This window comes from Pongo abelii, chromosome 1, assembly GCF_028885655.2.
Source record: "Pongo abelii isolate AG06213 chromosome 1, NHGRI_mPonAbe1-v2.0_pri, whole genome shotgun sequence".
NCBI lineage: Eukaryota > Metazoa > Chordata > Mammalia > Primates > Hominidae > Pongo > Pongo abelii.
The window spans coordinates 168,289,839-168,308,074 of record NC_071985.2 but is presented as its reverse complement, the minus strand read 5'-3'; the positions used below and the strand labels follow the sequence as shown (position 1 = coordinate 168,308,074).

The 18,236-nt window shown below is 38.6% G+C and overlaps 2 protein-coding genes across 16 annotated transcripts in view; one reads left to right on the top strand and one right to left on the bottom strand.

Moving 5' to 3' along the window:
* Window positions 1-15,420, top strand: part of RAVER2 (ribonucleoprotein, PTB binding 2) — a 92,584-nt gene extending 77,164 nt beyond the window's left edge. For 2 of the 4 annotated variants that reach the window (XM_024246080.2, XM_054554323.1), the window contains exon 12: window positions 13,085-15,420. In XM_024246080.2, the coding sequence (XP_024101848.2) occupies window positions 13,085-13,231 (147 nt within the window). In that variant the 3' untranslated portion in view covers window positions 13,232-15,420. Of the gene's footprint in view, window positions 1-7,508; window positions 7,668-13,084 lie in introns of all 4 variants that reach the window. The other 2 variants (XR_008524683.2, XM_054554325.1) reach the window with 2 other exon arrangements.
* The window catches only part of JAK1 (Janus kinase 1), a 187,862-nt gene continuing 185,042 nt past the window's right edge, over window positions 15,417-18,236 (bottom strand). For all 12 annotated transcript variants that reach the window (XM_054554279.2, XM_054554290.2, XM_054554310.2 and 9 more), the window contains exons 24-25: window positions 17,611-17,721; window positions 15,417-16,862 (exon numbers count right to left, since the gene is read on the bottom strand). In XM_054554279.2, coding sequence (XP_054410254.1) covers window positions 16,767-16,862; window positions 17,611-17,721 — 207 coding nt within the window. In that variant the 3' untranslated portion in view covers window positions 15,417-16,766. The remainder of the gene's footprint in view (window positions 16,863-17,610; window positions 17,722-18,236) is intronic.

Sequence of the window (18,236 nt, the reverse complement as noted above, 5' to 3'; positions counted from 1 at the left end):
TTAAAGTTCATATGGAACCAAAAAAGAGCCTGCATCGCCAAGTCAATCCTAAGCCAAAAGAACAAAGCTGGAGGCATCACGCTACCTGACTTCAAACTATACTACAAGGCTACAGTAACCAAAACAGCATGGTACTGGTACCAAAACAGAGATATAGATCAGTGGAACAGAACAGAGCCCTCAGAAATAACGCCACATATCTACAACTATCTGATCTTTGACAAACCTGAGAAAAACAAGCAATGGGGAAAGGATTCCCTATTTAATAAATGGTGCTGGGAAAACTGGCTAGCCATGTGTAGAAAGCTGAAACTGGATCCCTTCCTTACACCTTATACAAAAATTAATTCAAGATGGATTAAAGACTTAAACGTTAGACCTAAAACCATAATAACCCTAGAAGAAAACCTAGGCATTACCATTCAGGACATAGGCATGGGCAAGGACTTCATGTCGAAAACACCAAAAGCAATGGCAACAAAAGCCAAAATTGACAAATGGGATCTAATTAAACTAAAGAGCTTCTGCACATCAAAGGAAACTACCATCAGAGTGAACAGGCAACCTACAAAATGGGAGAAAATTTTCGCAACCTAATCATCTGACAAAGGGCTAATATCCAGAATCTACAATGAACTCAAACAAATTTACAAGAAAAAAACAACCCCATCAAAAAGTGGGCAAAGGATATGAACAGACACTTCTCAAAAGTTAAGACATTTCTGCAGCCAACAGACACATGAAAAAATGCTCATCATCACTGGCCATCAGAGAAATGCAAATCAAAACCACAATGAGATACCATCTCACACCAGTTAGAATGGCAATCATTAAAAAGTCAGGAAACAACAGGTGCTGGAGAGGATGTGGAGAAATAGGAACACTTTTACACTGTTGGTGGGACTGTAAACTAGTTCAACCATTGTGGAAGTCAGTGTGGCGATTCCTCAGGGATCTAGAACTAGAAATACCATTTGACCCAGCCATCCCATCACTGGGTATATACCCAAAGAATTATAAATCATGCTGCTATAAAGACACATGCACACGTATGTTTATAGCAGCACTATTCACAATAGCAAAGACTTGGAACCAACCCAAACGTCCATCAATGATGGACTGGATTAAGAAAATACGGCACATATACACCATGGAATACTATGCAGCCATAAAAACGGGTGAGTTCATGTCCTTTATAGGGACATGGACAAAGCTGGAAACCATCATTCTGAGCAAACTATCACAAGGACAGAAAACCAAACACCACATGTTCTGACTCATAGGTGAGAATTGAACAATGAGAACACTTGGACACAGGAAGAGGAACATCACACACTGTGGCCTGTTGTGGGGTTGGGGGAGGGGCAGGGATAGCATTAGGAGATATACCTAATGTAAATGACGAGATAATGGGTGCAGCACACCAACATGGCACATGTATACCTATGTAACAAACCTGCACGTTGTGCACATGTACCCTAGAACTTAAAGTATAATAAAAAAAAAAAAAACCTTGTGAGATTTAAATGATCACCTTCATTATACAAATGGAGAAGGGATAAATAATCTCTGCAAGTTCATACAGTTGGTAAGTGATTTCTTGATTCCAAAGGCCACATTATTTATACCATTGAGAAGTTTCTTCAGGCATGGAAGTAATATCTCAGAGAAACTGTGTAGGCTGCTCTGCTTATGGATTAGGAGAGATGAATATGTCAAGGCATAGAGGGACAAAATAATCTTTATCTCCAATAAAACTATCAGATTTAAAAGCCTAATTGGCATTTCCAGTATTGATGTTGTTGCTTGTATCATACTATCTCCCTACAGATAACCATTATTAAAACTGGACTAGTCTGGGCGCGGTGTCTCACACCTGTAATCCCAGCACTTTGGGAGGCCAAGATGGGCGGATCACAAGGTCAGGAGATCGAGACCATCCTGGCTAACATGGTGAAACCCCATCTCCACTAAAAATACAAAAAATTAGCCGGGCGTGGTGGTGGGCACCTGTAGTCCCAGCTACTTGGGAGGCTGAGGCAGGAGAATGGCGTGAACCCAGGAGGCGGAGGTTGCAGTGAGCCGAGATTGCGCCACTGCACTCCAGCCTGGGCGACAGAGCGAGACTCCGTTTCAAAAGAACAACAAAACTAAACTGGACTAAATATGAATGAAAACCAACTACTTGAAAGCACTAGAGAATGAATGACCAAAAGCAGGCAGAAACGGGAGAATTATTCCTTGAAACAAGAAAACATCACTGTATGATATTTGTGTTTCTGTAGCTTTTTGCCTAATACCACTCCCTAGATGGAGAAAGCTGCAGTCTCACTAGTTTGAGGAGTTAGAAGACAGAGTTCAGGACTGTTAGCAAGGCTGTTAAGTGAAGGGGGGAAATCGTGGAAAAGAGGGAGTTGCATAGGAAGGAGTCTTAAAATCTATGTGTAAACTTAACCCAAATACTGTTGGCTGGCCTGTAAACTGTGTGTGTGTGAGGAAAACTCCAAGGGACCTGGTAGAAAACAGCTGAAAGGCTGAAAGAACTGAGAAGAGTTTCAACTCCTCTCCAGCACAGAGGAGACAGTTTGGAATTTGAGTTCAGCAAAGTTAACTCCTTCTAGAACAAAAATCAACACTCATCAGAGGAAGATAATAGAATCTGTAGCCTCTACAATATATTATAGTAATCAATATGTCCAGTAGAACAAAATTACTAGATAGTTGAAGAAGCAAGAAAATGTGACCCACAATTAAGAGAAAAAGTAGAAATGACCCCAAGGTGACCCAGATGTTGGTCTTGTAGACAATAACCATAAAACAGCTATTATAAATATGTTTAGGAACTTAAAAGAAAATAAAGTAATAATGAACAGGTATGGAATCTCTGCCAAGAGATATAAACTAAAAAATAACAATTTTGGAACTGAAAACTATAGTATCTGAAATAAATACACTAGATGGGCATAGCAGAAGATTGGAGAGGCCTGAAAAAAAAAGGTTCGGTTAACATGAAGACAACTCAATCTGAAGAACACAAAGAAAAGAGATTTTTAAAAGCCCAATGAACATATCCTCAGGGACCTGAGGGAAAATATCAAGCAGTCTAAAATGCATGTAAATGGAGTCCTGGGAGAAGAAGGGAAAGATAATGGGGGCACACATTGTTTGAAAAACTAATGGTCAAACATTTTCCAAATTTGCTTCAAAAAACTTACAGATCTAACAGGCTCGGAGGCCCTCCTGCAAAGCAGGATAAATAAAAGGAAATTTTTACCTAGGCACATTATAATTAGTATGCTGAAAACTATAGTTGTAAAGAGATAATCTTGAGAGCAACCAGATAAAAACAATGCACATTGTCTTAAGACAGGTTTCTCAATCTTGGTACTATTAACGTTTGGGTCTGAATAATTCTCTCAAGTGGGAAGGGCTATTCTTTGATTGTAGGAGATTTGGCAACATCCTTGTCCTCTAACCCCTAGATTGCCCCCACCAACACACACACCATTGAGAACCACTGTGTTAAGGCAACAGTAAACATGCAGGTGACCAAAAAAGACTATATATTTTCTCTTAATTTATTTAAAAGCAAAAATTGTAACATATAAGGTTTATAAAGTATATAGATATAGTATATTTGATAGCAATAGTGTAAAGGACAATAAGGTAAATGAAATTATGGTTTTGGGGTTATAATATTTTACATGAAGTACATCCAAAGTAACTAAGTAGGTTGTGATAAGTTGTGGAACGCATATTGTAATCCATACAGCAACCATTGAAAAATTATACAAAGAGATATAGCTAAAACATGAATAGTTTAATTACAATGAAATTATGAAAACATTTGATTAAGCCAAAATATGCCAGGAAAGACAAAAACAACTAGGTCTAATAAAAAACAAATATCCGAGTAGTAAACCTAAATTGAACAGTAGTAATAATTATATCAAATGAAAATAGACTGCATGCTCCATTTATAACAGATTTTCTTTTTTAATATTTAAAAATTTTTAATTTAGGTTTGGGGGTACACGTGAAGGTTTATTACATAGGTAAACATATGTCACAGGGTTTTTTTGTACATATTATTTCATCACCGAGGTATTAAGTGCAGTACCCAATAGTTATCTTTTCTGCTGCTCTCCCTCCTCCCACCCTCCACCCTCACGTAGACAGCAGAGTCTTGTTTCATTCTTTGTGTTCTTAAGTTCTTGTCATTTAGCTCCCACTTACAAGTGAGAACACACGGTATTTGGTTTTCTGTTCCTGCATTAGTTTCCTAAGGATAAAAGCTTCCAGCTCTATCCATGTTCCCACAAAAAACATGAGCTTTCTTTTTTATGGCAGCATAGTGTATATGTACCTGGCTAACAGCAGGGAGACCCCGTCTCTACTAAAAATACAAAAAATTAGCTGGGCGTGGTGGCGGGTGCCTGTAGTCCCAGCTATTCGGGAGGCTGAGGCAGGAGAATGGCGTGAACCCAGGAGGCAGAGCTTGCAGTGAGCCGAGATCGCGCCACTGCACTCCAACCTGGGTGACAGAGCAAGACTCCGTCTCAAAACAAACAAACAAAAAGTACGAGAACAACATCTCATCACATAGAGAATATCAATAAAGAGAGAGAAATTATTTTTAAAAATCAAATAGAAATTCTGGATTTGAAAAGTATGATGACAAATGAAAAATTTACTACAGCACAGCAGCAGATTTGTGCAGGTAGAAGAATCAACAAACTTAGAATGTAGGTCAATTGAAATTATCCAGTCTGAGAAACTGAAAGAAAAGAGAATGAAGAAAAATGAACCATAGCAATGTAGGGAAGGATGTGGAGAAATGGGAATCCTCATACAGTGCTGGGGGTTGGTGGGATGTAAAAGGGTGCAGCTGCTTTGGAAGAGTATGGCAGTTCGTCAAATGTTAAACATAGAATTACCAGATGGCCCCAGGATTTGACTCCTAGGTGTATCCAAGAGAATTGAAAACTTGTGTCTGTACACAAATGTGTACATGCATTGGCACAGCAGCATTATTCATAATAGCCAAAAAGGAAAACAACCCAAATGTCCATCTAGTGATGAATGAATAAACAAAATGTGGTAATATCCACGTGATGGAATATTATTCACTAGAAAGGAATGGTGTACTGATCCGTGCTACAACATTGGTGAACCTTGTGAACATTATGCTAAAGGAAATAAGCCGGACAAACAGTCCACATATGATATTCCATTTATATGAAATATCCAGAATAGGCAAATCCATAGAGAATGTAAGTAGATAGTGGTTATTGGGGGCTGGAGGAAGGAGGAGTTGGGGAGTATGATTAACAGGATGTTTTTGGGGAGGGGAGAGTGATAAAAATACTCTAGAATTCAATTGTGGTGATAGTTGTTCATAAGTTGGTGAACCTTGTGAATCAACAAATTTTGGACTCTTTAAAAAATAAGCTTCAACTGTACTAAACAGAGAATAGCATTTTCATTTAGTGTTTTAGAGATCCTAAAAGTAGTTAGTTATGAGCAAACAGATCAGATCAATTTTTCAAGATCTAGGTCTAATCAGAAATCAGTTTTAAATGGACTACCCCTTCCATTTCTCTAGTTAGTTGTAATAATTAATTATAATTGCTATGAATTTTCTCAAAAACTGCATGTCTTGAATATTTGAACTATGACTGGGAAAACTTAAATCAGAAATAACTTATTTAAAAATTTGTAGTATACACTCTAGCAGTGATAATAGCATTATAGTCAGCTATGTAATCCTGTCAATATGAATGTACAAATTGAGTTTGAAATTTCAGATTCTGAGGTCCATCTATGTCAAATGGTTGGGAGAAGCCTACCTTAAAAGAGAAGCTTTTGAGCCCATTTATTAAATGTCTATTAAACACCTAAATCTAACATCTAATTACAATCAGTCAAAGACAAAACATTTCACCCTTCCCCCTTTAATTAAAATAGGTAAAAATATATCTTAAGCACCTTTCCAGGTTGACATAGTCTCAATAATGTAAAGAAAAATGTAAGAGGTTTTTCAGCTCTTTGATATGACTGTGTAAGTTGTGATTTTTTTTTTTTTTTTTTTGAGACAGAGTCTTGCTCTGTCACCCAGGCTGGAGGGCAGTGACGCAATCTTGGCTCACTGCAACCTCCACCTCCTGGGTTCAAGTGATTGTCCTGCCTCAGCGTCCCAAGTAGCTGGGATTACAGGCACCCACCACCATGCCCAGCTAATTTTTGTATATTTAGTAGAGACAGGGTTTCACCACATTGACCAGGCTGGTCTTGAACTCGTGACCTCAAGTGATCTGCCTGCCTTGGTCTCCCAAAGTGCTAGGATTATAGGCATGTGCCACCGCGCCCGGCCTGATTTTTGTTTTTCATTTGACACTTGCCATATGTGGCAGTGGTCCAGCATGCAGCACAGCAGTGTTATCTACTTGCACAGTGTGTTCTTGTGTTGCCCTGATTCCAGGGATCTCCCCTGCCAGGAGGCTGACTGCCTGTTCCAGGGAATCAACCACAGAATATATGATGAGATGATGTGATGAGGGGAAGAGGAAAGAAAAATGAACAAAAGACCTGGAAAATGAATGCTTGGTCCTTTCATATGGAGCCTAATGCTGCCACCCAGTGGTCAAATAATGCAGACAGACTTGCCAAACAGTACATTGTATTATGTAATGAATGCCGTGTGGATTTTTGTATGGACCGTGATAGATCCGAATCGTGTGACAAACACCTACCATACAAAATATGTTTTAAAACATAAGCCTACTTTAAACAACAATTATGGGAGCACAGGTTATCTTTATATTAACCCTAGACAATAATTTGGAAAGTACTTTTAAAAAGTGATTTTGGTTAAAAACTGGAATTAAGGAAAGCAAGCTATTGAAATGTATTTTGGCTGGGCGCAGTGGCTCATGCTTATAATCCTAGCACTTTGGGAGGCCGAGGTGGGTGGATCATCTGAGGTCAGGAATTCAAGACCAGCTTGGCCAACAGGGCAAAACCCCGTCTCTACAGAAAATACAAAAAATTAGCCAGGTGTGGTGGTGCACGCTTGTAATCCCAAATACTCAGGATGCTGAGGGAGGAGAATCGCTTGAGCCCGGGAGGCAGAGGCTTTAGTGAGCCGAGATCCCGCCATTGCACTCCAGCCTGGGCAACAGAGCAAGACCCTGTCTCAAAAAAAAAAAAAAATTAGTGCTGTGCAATACTTTTTTGGGGATGAATCGTTAAATCGAAAGTTAGGACTTAACCATTACTCATATGAAGAAAGACAAGTAGCTGAGAGGCAAATATGAATATGAACATTGGAAACATTTGTTATGTATATATGAGACAGAGACATTTTATTAGTTATATCATTAATGTCACAGAATGAAGCATATTGATTTTGAAACATTTTTAACAATGGGAGAAAGTTATATTTTTAAATAAAATTTAAAAAGTGTTTAATGCAGAAATAATAATAAAATTAATTCATGTTTCTGTAGGTCTGAAATCTAAAAGCTGGACTTGAAGCTATAAGAAAGGGACATTAGGGGCTTGCTTGATTCAGATCTCAGGAGAACTAGTGCAATCCAATTTTGGTTCTCCATATACCTGACTCCACTGAAGAGACAAGACTTAGAAAAGGTGAAGTGGGGCTGAAGGTAAGGGTGAGACTGAGGAGTCCTTGAGGCAGAATTTTCTGAAAACAAATTTCATTTTGTATTTAAAGGGCTACCTGCTAGATGCTTATATTCTTTTCAGAAGAACAACAATAATAAATGTCTTTAATTGGACTGATAGCAGATGAGCCTAATGGAATTCACTGTTGACATTAACATATCCTAAAGGAATCTTCTGAGGGATAGTCAAGATTCCCCTTTCCCCAATTCTTACGATAGCTTTGAAAACTAGCCACCAGTTCAATTATTGACATGAGCTTAAAAATTGAGCTTAAGATACATTGTAAGTATTAAACTGGCAGTCAGCAAATGATATTGTGACATTCTGTTTCTACATTCACTTGGAAATCAATGGGATAAAAGAAAGTCTACATTTACATGAAAATAAAAAGATTTGCTTTAATAAAATAAAATTAACTTTTTAAAATCCAAGAATAAAATAGCGACTGCATAGAGAATGGGTTTCATAGTAAATGTGTGCAAAAGATTGGATTGGTGAGCAACAGTTAAAAGAGCCAACTAATTTGAAATTCTAATGAAAGGGCAGGTGCCCAAAGCGAGAAGCACATTAACCTTTGCTTTGGTAGGTTCTAGTAGATTACGGTGTCCAGTTTTTCCACGTCAGAGTGTCAGAGACCATGGCCCATGACTGTTTGCTGAAGGAACTGGGAATGGATGCTTAGAAAATATTTTTTGAAAGGTATTCATTTACTCATTCAACCAGTATATACTGAATGTCTACTATATGACAGGACTGTTCTAGGCACTAGGGATATGGCAATGAACGAAACATCAAAATTCTTATAAGAATGGAACTTACATTTAGGGGAAAAAATTAGTAAAAGGAATAGTGATCGCTGCAGAGAAAATAAAGTGGAGGCTAAAGAGTGTCTGGGAAGTCTTGGAGTTTAAATACATGATCAAGGAAGGGTTCATACTAAAACTGATTCTTGGGCAAAGACCAGAACTTTAGGGAGTGTGCCACATGAATGTGTATGTAAAGTACATTCCAGGGACAGGGAACAGCAAGTGCAAAGGTACTGAGGCAGAAACATGCTTGGTCTGTTAAAGGAACAGCAAGCAACCTTTAGGGCAGAAGAGGAGGGAGCAAAGTGGAGAATAGGAGATGATGTCACAGTGGGGTGGGGGAGCACAGACAATTTATGACCTTTTAGGCCCTTGTAAGGACTTTGGCTTTTACTCTAAGATAGAAAGCCACTGGGATGCTTTGAGTAGAGGGATAATTGACTGTATTTATAGTTTAACATGCCTAGCTGCTGTGTTAAATAATGAATGTAGAACATAGCAGGGTCAGTTAGGGAGCTGCTGCGGTACAATCCAAGTAAAAATGCTGACTTGGACAAGCCTGGAAGCAGCAGAGGCAGTGATATGTGGCTGGACTGGAGACATTTTTGGAAGGTGGAGTCAATGGGGTATACGAGGATAAGAGAGGAGCCAAGTCCCCAAGAGTTTTGGCCTAGAAAAATGAATTTGTTATTGATTGAGATGGGTAGGACTGTGTGGGTGGAACAAGTTTTATGGGTACGTTTTAGACATAAGATCCCTAAGTGAAGATGTTCGCCTATTGGTGTTCATTATTCAAGTCTGGAGGTGAGGGGAGAGTTATGGGCAGAGGTACATATTTGAGAACCATCACATTCCTGTAAATCGCTGTAATTGTGAATTGCATGAAATTGGATGAGATCACCAAGGAAGTGAGGGTAAGTAAAGAGACCAGGGGTCAGTCACTGTGCGTCTTAAGATTTCTCTTTCGATTTTGTTTTCTTGGTGAAATAGAAAGCAAAACATCAGCTGAGAGTGAAGATGAGGGTGTATTGTTGGAGCTTCGAGAAAAGAGAAGGCTTGAAATAGTCACTTAGAGGAGTGGAGATCAGTGGGCAGGGTAGGGTGGGGATATAGTAGGATTGCCCAGGGGCATGAGGGTGAGGGGCCTCTGTTGAAGTTATCCCCATTCTGATAAGGAAGTATTATACTTGGATTGTAGTTCCAAAGTATAGAATGGAACCACTGGGTGCAAACTATTCATAGATTGGTTTCAGCCAACCCTAAAAAAGACCCTGCTAAAGATGAAGTCCTCTAAAATGACTATTGTGTTTGATTTCCACCTGAATATTAGACATGTAAAACTAGAATATTATAGCTTCTCTAAAGGTCTTCCTTTTGTTTGGTATTCAAAGCATAAATGCTCATCAAAATTGTTTTCAGACTTTCTAAATATACCACTTTGTTCTGTCTCATCTGTAAGTTTCATGCTACATTTTAAATCAAGTCTTAAATCACATATAATCTGTGTGTTTGCTCACATGCATGTATCTAATAGGGACAAGTTCAATAGCCTCCTGGTGAGACCTAATAATGCCTGTCTCCTTCATTGCCATACTTTTTACAGAGCTTCTTATTAATCTTGCCATATTCCAAGATCAAGGGTATGGTCCTGTTTATAGTCCTTAGCCTGGCGTTCCAGCCCTCCATGACTGAGGCCAGCTTCATTTTTCAACCTCATTTGCCACTGCCCTCTTCTGCATGCCAGCTGCTACCATCACAGGCCTGGCTTTTTTGCCGTCTGCCTTTGCACAGGCCCTGCCTTTCTCCTAGAAGGGTCACCACCTATCTACTCATGTCCATATCTGACCTCATCTCCAAATCCTAACTCAGATGCTATCTTATCCATGAAACCAGTGCCTGTACCTTTCAAACCCCCTCCCCCATTTTCCTTGTCTGGAAAAAGCTTTAGCACTTCACTTCTATTTCTTTTTTGTCAAAGTGACAGTCCCCTTTTAGAATTATGTTTTGCATTCCTCTTCCTTCCCCTCCTAGGATATGAGCTATGGGAGGGCATAGTCCAAGTTTCATTCATCCAGGTAAACCTCATAGCACACAAGCCCAGTGCCTGCAATAGACCACTTATGAAGGAATGGATGTCTAGATCCTACAAATACAAAATAGAAGGAAAAATATTTGCTAACTTTATATTCTTTCCCTCTTTTGTGTTTTGTTGTTGTTGTGGTTGTGGTTCTTATGTAGGAATTTATTTCTCCCAGAGCACTGAGCTTTCTTTCAAAATTTTAAATCATCATTCCCCATTCACCAGTCCTTAGACTAGAAGTTAGATATCTTTGATAGGGCTTATCAGAAGGATTACCTTTCTCCCAGTATCACATGGGCTATAGTGAAACCCATTTTCTTTTTTTTTTTTTTAAGGTTTAAATTTTTAATTGTGACAAAAACATAAAATTACTATTAAATATTTAAGGGTACAGTTTAGTAATGTTCAGTGTATTTACATTATTTTGCAACAAATCTCTAGATTTTCATTTTACAAAAGTAAAATCTGATAATTAATAAACTGCACTTTTTCCCCTCCTCTCTCCTGAAGATAACATCATTTGACTTTGTTTTTATAACTGGGACTAACTTTTATATCTCACATTGGTGTAATCATACCATGTCTGTCTCTTTTTGAATGTCTTATTTTACTCAACGTAATGTTTGCAGGCTTTGTCTTTATTTTAAGATGAGTGACACCCACTTTCATTTCCTGTTCTAATATTTTCCTGTGCTGCTCAGTGAAGTTTTTCGCTGATTTCATAGGTCTCAGTTGGTTCTCACTGTGAATGGTGTAGCACCATTGGGAAGCCCTTTGAATAAAAGAATGTAATAAATTTCCTATCTGGCTTCTGACAGTGAAGATGGTATAGAAAGACATAAACCCAGGCTGTTGCTTTGCTGCATGCCAAGACACAAAAGAATAGATAACTACATGGCAAGAAGAATTGGGGAAGGTGGGTGAGAAGAACAGGAGCATCCCAGATGCCAGAGTGAGCCGTCTGCTTCCCTCCCTGAGTCTTTGGAAAATCTCATTTGTAGAATGGACTGATGACTTATAAGAGGAGGAAAGCTGCTAAAAAGAGTTCTTTATACCTGAAGTAAGGTCTGATGGTGTTAGTGGCTGGGGTCCAACGTTCAGAAAGATAACCTACCAGCGAAGGGGCCCTAATGAAGAAGGCAGCTGGAGAGAATAACGAAGAGGCTGGAATAACGAAGAGGTTTTTGGGGCAGAGGCTCCACCTAAGAGGTGAGCAAGCTGTTTGGTGCAGCAGCCCTTCTCAGGGGCTGAACCCCTTGTCACCATCAACTCAGCTTCAACAACTATCAACTTACGGCAGGTCTCCTTTCATCTACTCTCTCACCTGCTTCCCTTCTAACATTCCAGCACAAACCCCAGACATACTTTACTACTAGGAAAAAAAATGTCGAGGCAGAAATTCCAGCCAGATTCTTTGCCCAGCAGCTTCACTCTGTGAAACATTCCTTTACACTGGGCTTGTGTGAAGACGCTTTGTATTGGTCTGTCCCCACAGTAAGCCACTTTGAAATGAGATACCAGAGGACGCAGCGTTCTTTCAGTCTTGTCATCCCTCTTCCTAACATGGACCACTGAGAACTACTTTAGCAAAGAACTACTTTAGCAAGGAGTTGAGAGAGACCTATCATCTGTTCCCTCTGAGGCTGGCTCCACTTTTAAAAATTGTGACCGTTGTTGGTTCAAAAACAATTGCAGTTTTAACTGCAACGTGAGAAGGCTCCTGTGTGTTACTGGAAGCTTTACTCATCAGTCATTTCTAACTTCTTGCATATTAAGTCACATAATTCTGCATTGATAAAAGCTTGCCGCACTTATTTTTGTAAAAGCTGAAACTAAGAGGCATTAAGCTGAGCAGTGCTACACCACCTGATTGACTGTGCTGATCACTGTGACCGCTTGTGAGGATATTTGGCCCACTTTCAGGTCAGAATCTCTGGGATGATGCCTGAAAACCTGCATTTTAATATGCTCGCCAGGCGATTATTGTGGAGACCAAAGCTCTGAGTTTCCCATTGTTCTCTAGAATGTTTCATGTTGTTTTCCTTGATGTCATTTGTCAGTTTCTACACCTACTGATTTATTCTCTCACCACTCCTCGTCACCAGGCACAATTAACATCTAATTCAATATGCAGCTTGATGTCTTCGCCACTCCTCCTTCAGAGGAATACTGACATTCGGTGTTGATATTCTGATTCCGTGGGTTTAACTAGCTGTGATCAGCAGAAGCAGCTGCATGCAGTGCTCTAATTTTTTCTTTTCCCAAAAAGTTGGGGTTGGGGGTGAAGGTGCTGAGACTGGTTTGTGTCTTGCAGAAGTTCCAAAGGTGATGTTGATACAGAAATTTAAAAGTCTTATTTAACAAAGGGGTTTGTGTATTTTTTGATAGTTTGGGTATTTATCCTGTTATTCTGTATTCACCAACTCAAAGTGGAATGCTTTTCTTATAAATATCTTTAATGAATAAGCCAACTTTAGATTTTAAAACTAGCTGCAATTTTATTTTCTCATAGGTGTCATCTTTAAGAAATGAAAAGCGAGGCTCATCATATCTCATCTCTGCCCCAGAAGGTGGTTCAGTGGAATGTGTTGACCAGCATTCTCAGGGCACAGGAGCATATTACATGGAAACTTATTTAAAAAAGAAGCGAGTGTACTGAGTTAAGCTCTCTCCTAATAACCCCCTAAGGTTCTCTGCAGTATCTCTGCTGTTCATCGCTGCCTTAACTTCATTCAAACTAGCCATATCCTTTAAATACGGGTTTATAATTTCCCAGAAGGAACTGTGTTGTGCAGCAGGCAGAAATGCCAAATAAAAAATAGCAATAAGAAGAGACATCAATTGAGGACATTTTCCACTAGAGTCAGATGCATCTTAATCAGTGTGCTAACTCACAATCCATTGGAGAAACTAACAATGTTCCAATATTCCTTGTTTTAGGACTGGGAATAATTTTGACACCATATATAAAAGAAGTTTGAAGCAATAAATGGGAAACAGTGTTGTTTCCTGAGCCTTAGAAGAATGAGTTTCTTATAAGCCAATGTGCATTTCAATTTACTTTCCCTAGAAGTAATTGCATTTATAGATTTTTAGGACTTTTCCTAGAACTACAAGGGTGCAAGTACCAAATGTGCTGATGGTAATATTATAAAGATGCTCTACATGCACACTCAATTAAGCCCACACCAGCCATGCAAAATTAAACCCGGTAAGAGAGTAACAGTGATGTCCAAGGTATCCACTACTACCATTGCTTTAAGATGTTGTTTACCATTTATACCTTCTGTGAAAAATAGAAGGTATTTTAAGAAAAGTAGCTCTGGTGATCTAATTAAGGGTTTGGCAAACTATACCCTGGGTCCACATTTGGTCTACCACCCGCTTTTGTGCTGCCTGCAAGCTAAGACTAATGTTTACATTTTTAAATGGTTGGAGGAAAAAAGAAAACTTATGACATGAAATTTATATGAAATTCAGATTTCAGTGTCCGTAAATACAATTTTATTGGGACGTTGCCATGCTCATTCATTTACGTGTTGTCTGTGGCACTCCTATGCTACAAGGGCAGAACTGATTAGCTTCAACAGAGACTGTATGGCCTGCGAGGACCATATGGCCTAAAATTTCGAGTATCTGGCCGTTTACATAGAGTTTGCTGATCCCTGATCTAATAGCACTAATAATTCTAATAGCAACTATTCCTTTCAATTCACCTACAGACAGACCTTTAGCCTTTGAGACAGACTTGTAAGTAAGTGGAAGGGAACATGGGTTTCTATGCTCATTTCATAGCATAGACTAGTAATTATCTAATGACTAGAATGGGGCCTATTTTGATCACTGAATGCCCTATTTCCACAATATAGTAAAGCAGTCAATACTGCACTTTCTGATGGAGTCTTGAGGAGTCACAGTATTTATAACCATTTTGAGCTAATAAGCTATACCTCACTCTCTGCTTTCTCTCTCTCTTTGATAGTGTGTTAGGGTGAAAAATCAGTTATTTAACTCAATTTACTTGTGAAAGAAGTTTTATCTTTATGGACTATGACTTTTGACATCACTATTTCTTGAAGACCTTGGTATTAAATGCATGAGAAACCTTTGCCATCTAGAAATTTCTAAGTTTGTTTATTATTATAAGACTGTAATTAATTGATAGGGAATTTGGGATCTCGATCCAGGGCTTTTTGAAATCAGATCATTAAACATCTCCTCACTTTGGGGACTTGTTATTTTTAACTATGATGTGGATATCCTGTTTTAATTATGAAGTTTAGAATTGGTACTTATGTTGTATGCTTTGTAAAGAATTTCACTTGGTCTAATTTATTGCATATACTGGCTTCTGTTGGAAAATGACAGCTAGAAAGTTTAAGGTAATTTCTAAGTATACTACCTATAAATAACTGATAAAAGTTAGGCATCATTCAGTGATATAGCAGATGACTAATGGGTTTTTCATGCCCTGCACTTCTCTTTCCCATTTTCCTGTTGCATTCAGCCTCTTCAGTGCTTAGTCACACCTCCACTATAGTACAAAGAGAAGAAAGGAAAGATGGTGAATTTTGCATCAGAGCTGCAAAGTCAAAGCAGGAAGAGGTTGAAGGAACTAAAAGGTGTGTGGACTACAGCACAGTGGACATGCCATCCATACTGGCCTGTGCCCCGTTATCACTGAGCACAACAGTGAAGTGCAAATCAAGTGGTGTTTTTAGTAGTAAGGACCATAACCCACCCCTTCCTCCCCCCAAAACTATAGTGTTATTTTTCTATGTAAGCAAATTGTTTGTTTGAAATGCTTTGAAAATGAAATCTTAATATTAAAAGGCATATGCATGTAAAGTCTTTAGTATATTTATTTGTATAAAGAGTAAACAAAGTGCATATAGAGTGGCCACAGGTTTGACACAGAGACCTTGGTGATGTAGGCTATGAACAAATTTAAATTGCAACTTCATTGTTGCCACTGAACCAATCCTGAATTTGGGCTCAACAAGTGAAAAGTAACAATATCAAACAAATACTAAACAGCATAACAAAAAGATTTTCGGACTCTTTCTTTTGGTCATGAAGACCTTAATTAATTGTTCACATTGAATCAGTGACTAAACATTTTTGATGACTGATGATAACCCAGCTACCTCCAAGCAAACTGAAAACTGTCTAGTGGATCCTGAAGTCCATAGTGCCTCTAGCCGGGTCTTTCTTTCCTTTCAAGTGTTGCACCATAGGGTGATGGTAAAAACAGGGATCAACCCCTGTAGATCGGTGGTAAGTATGGAAACACTCTAAGAACAGTGCAGCGTATGTGGTATTCAGACTGGTTGCATACAGCATTCATAACCAATGCTGGAATACCTTGCCCCAAAGTGGTAGAGTTATAAAAGGATATACATTGATGTTTCTTAAAAGCATGTGTAATAGCATCCAGGCTCTGGGAATGAGTTCTGATTAAAGGTATACTGCTTAGGAAAGCACTGGCACAGGCTTAGTTCTCGAGAATTAACATGCAGCAAATTATCTATTCCACAGCTATCTCCCCGTGTAGAACCAGTTTTCTCAAAAATGGGTGCTAGTGGTCACCCAAAGGAACAGGAGCTAAGCCACTGGAGAAACAAAGTTTAAGTCCTACTGGTGAGAGAATACAGTCATTTTTGTACAGAAACAATATATACTACCTGGTATCTAATATTTTAAGAATGCATGGTCTAGTACTGTATAGATACTGAAATTTGAGGGCTAAGTCCATCAATCTTTATCTATGATTAATGTGCCAGCAAAACATTTCAGATCAGCTGGCAGCAGGGAAAAGCAATCATCTTCAGACATTATTTTGGTCAACTCCTCTTGTTTTCAAAAATCCCCTTTTGGTATGCAGTTGTGATGGTGAACTAGCCAGATGAAATGGTGGTATATTCTTTCCACAAGGAGGACTGCTTAAGTGCTTTCAAATATTTTGGTTGTCATGTGTCACTACGTTACTGGTACCAAATTTAAAGAGGAAGTCCTTACACATATTAAGCACTACAGTGTGCCTTATACATGTATATGTACTCAAGTATGAGTTCAGTGACTTTTTGGACAGAACACAAAGTTTTTTTCATTAGAAATTTTTAAAAAATGACTTGGGCATTTGTTGCAGGAGGAGGACTTGATAATCTGTGGAATTTAAATGTTATTCGTGCTTCTTATTTTAAAAGTGCTTCAAATCCTTCAATAAGGTTCTGAAAGCTTGTCCGATTGGATGGTTGGAATTCCCAGCATTTCCTCATAAGTTGATAAACCTGTAAAAAGAAAGAAATAACAACAGTAAAAATGTTAGATTTGGGAACTTTAAAAAAACAACAGAAACATCAAGAGTAAGAAAATAATTTTGGAAATGCAAATGACTTTTCCTTAAAGACTAGAAAAACAAGAGTATTTGAATAGTTTAAAACACAGAAAATGGGATACAACTCTAGTTCATAAATACTATTTTAACATTTGAGAAGCTCAAGGGTTGACTGGCTGCAATAAAATCCAGGTCATTCCTGTAAACCAGTTAGAGGGTGAAGCAGAATCTCAGTTCAGACTTGAACTTTCCAGACTGGCTGCCTCACTCTCTGACTCATACTGTTCAGTGTGTCTACACAGTCTCAAGAGTTTAGTATTAAAGGCTCAATTCACTTAAAAAAACTGAATTATAAATGCTACTAATAAGTGGGATAAACTTACTTACACACAAAAAAATGCAATTATATGTATTTGTCACACTAAGGCTACACCAAAACCTGTCCCTCTGGGGCAAGCAAGTGGATAAAGAGGGGCTGGCTTTTGGAGGGAATCCTTGCTCGGAACCTAACTGGTGGCTATCATCTAGCCCCAAAGGCGATTTCTCAGTTATCTTGTGTGAAATTCAGCTTCAGAAAACTATTTTACAAGGACTTCACTGCATCATTTCCTCGCTCTCCCCTCTACCCATTGCTGGATAACTCAAGCTGCGAAAACATAATAGAAATGGAGTGTTATTACTGTGACGTGGCCCATAGATACCTCATCTGGACAGTTAGGTGGGCACGGCAGGCGTTTTCCTTCTTTTAATGTATTCACAAGTCTTGTGACTGTCATCTGGCCATGGGTTGGGCCTATCATTTTCAGGAACAACTATATAAAATAAAACCAAACAAAACATTTAACTTTGCAAGTATTTACATAAATGCCAAACAGATTAAGGTGAAATTTCTACAATCAACTGGAAATTTAAGTAGCAATAAAAAGGCTTTTCTCCTTAGTAACTTTAAATAAAAATCCAAAATCCTTATTAGCTTTCAATGATCTGTCTCTAACCAATGTCTTAGACTCTACCAACCACTCCTTGTGCTTGTGTTGGTCAAGGAGTCTGTTCCCAAGAAAATGATCTGATTTAGGAATGAAGGAGGCACAGACAAGGCTGGTCCCTACCCAATGCTACCCCACTTAACTTGCTCATTTTCCCATAAAACTGCCCTTCATCTCTACACAGATAAGATCCTTGAGAGTCAAGGTCATCTTGTAGAACTCCGGGCTCATTGTGAAAGCAAGACTTGAGGGATTCACAAATAACTGTCAAGTAGCAAACCAAGTTAAGTGAGAAAGTGACACTTTCCATTATAATACATTGATTGGATTCCATTTAAAAA